The sequence below is a fragment of the Amia ocellicauda genome, chromosome 6 (assembly GCF_036373705.1).
Source record: "Amia ocellicauda isolate fAmiCal2 chromosome 6, fAmiCal2.hap1, whole genome shotgun sequence".
Lineage (NCBI taxonomy): Eukaryota > Metazoa > Chordata > Actinopteri > Amiiformes > Amiidae > Amia > Amia ocellicauda.
This window is the reverse complement of record NC_089855.1, coordinates 3,754,725-3,756,378: the sequence shown is the minus strand read 5'-3', so window position 1 is coordinate 3,756,378 and position 1,654 is coordinate 3,754,725. Positions and strand designations below refer to the sequence as shown.

Genomic DNA, 1,654 nt, shown 5'->3' with positions numbered 1-1,654 from the left:
ATGACTTATTGATAAAAACATGACTTTCCGCTTTGTAATGCAATATGATTACAGTATAATATTGTTTGCTATTATGTTTTTTGTTATATATTTATTCAGGGAAATATATGATTCTGGGGGGCACTGTATATACAATATATTGGGACATGGGAACCTTCAATTATATTAACTTCTCTTTAAATTATAATTTCCCATTTAAAAGCTATATATGATGATATTTGAGATGTGTGCTTTTAAAAATGATAAACATATGCAATGAACACTTTTTATACAGTTTGCATTATATTATACAGTTGAAAAGAGAGATTCAAATAAAAATCTCTGGTAATTTTCCAATTGGGTGTTTACTTCTTCAAAATAAAGAAATGCATAACTGAGCCAGTGTCCCCCTGCCCTCCCAGCTGCCCCTTTTCTCTTCACAGATCCCATGTGGCACTGAGCCATGAGTGACCCCAACGCCTCCCTGCCCTCCCAGTTCATCATTGTGGGAGTGCCAGGCCTGGAGGACCACTATACCACATTCTTCTTCATCTTCCTCCTCCTCTTCATAGCCACCATCCTGGGGAACCTCCTGATCGTGGTTCTGGTGGCCCTGGACCCCCGGCTCCACACACCCATGTACTTCTTCCTGTGGAACCTGGCTGTCCTGGATGTGCTGATGACAACTGCCATGATACCCAAGCTGCTGTCAGTGCTGTGGGGCCACTACAGGACCATCTCTTTCGCAGGCTGCTTCCTACAAATGTACTTCATCATCTCAATTGCGGTTGTAGAAATATTCCTCGTGGCGGCCATGGCTTACGACCGGTACGTGGCCGTGGTGAAGCCACTACATTATAACACCATCATCAACACCAGGGTGTGTCTCACGATGACGACCACAGTCTGGGTGCTGGGCTTCCTTATCCCCCTGTTAAATGTGGTCCTGGCCACTTCAGTGCCGTACTGTATCTCCAACTATGTCTTACACTGTTTCTGTGACTACCCCACTGTAATGTCTCTAGCTTGTGCTGATGTGACGGACCAGGTGAATTTAGCCCTGTTTCTCGCCATGGTGGTTGACTGGGGGGCCTTTCTGTTTGTGCTGTTTACCTACTCCAGGATCATAATATCGGTGGTGAAAATGAAAACTGTGGAGAGCCGGAAGAAGGCCTTCTACATGTGCTCCTCCCATGTAGTGGTGGTGGTGCTGTACTACGTCTCCTCGATTGTGGTGTATATAGGGCTGAGAGTGGACAGCATTCCCCCTGATGGGCGTGTTTTCATCGGTGGGCTGAACTACTTCCTCACCCCCCTGGTTAACCCCATCATCTACAGTTTAAGGAATGAGAAGATAAAGGCAGCAATTCAGAGATACTTTAGACTCAAGTTTGCCTTTCCACATGGTGCCAAGATCAGTGTCAGGGCTGCTGAATAAAACTAATTCTCTGGATTCTCTGTCCATTCCAGAACAGGGACCCAGCCAATGCCTCTGTAAATCCCTCTTTAAAAAGGAGGGGAACAAATACATATTTTGCAAAGACAGAACCAGATTACGTGTGCTGGTTTGCTAGTATAATCTCACGGGCAGATTCAGATGTTTAGGTCAACCAGTTCACTGAAGTTACATAAAAGGTCCCCCTGTGTTCAACTATCTCACATATGAAACAAAGCA

General features: G+C 44.8%; 1 protein-coding gene across 1 annotated transcript; it reads left to right on the top strand.

The window, feature by feature from the left end:
- The first annotated feature begins 442 nt into the window (after positions 1–442).
- LOC136751709 (olfactory receptor 2AT4-like) lies at positions 443–1,417 on the top strand. The gene has a single exon (XM_066707501.1). The coding sequence runs from the start codon at positions 443–445 to the stop codon at positions 1,415–1,417; it is 975 nt and encodes a 324-aa protein (XP_066563598.1).
- Positions 1,418–1,654: the final 237 nt, after the last annotated feature.

What these genes read in the sequence shown, in the direction of transcription:
- LOC136751709 (XM_066707501.1), top strand. Translation starts at nt 443, where the DNA reads ATGAGTGACCCCAACGCCTCCCTGCCCTCCCAGTTCATCATTGTGGGA.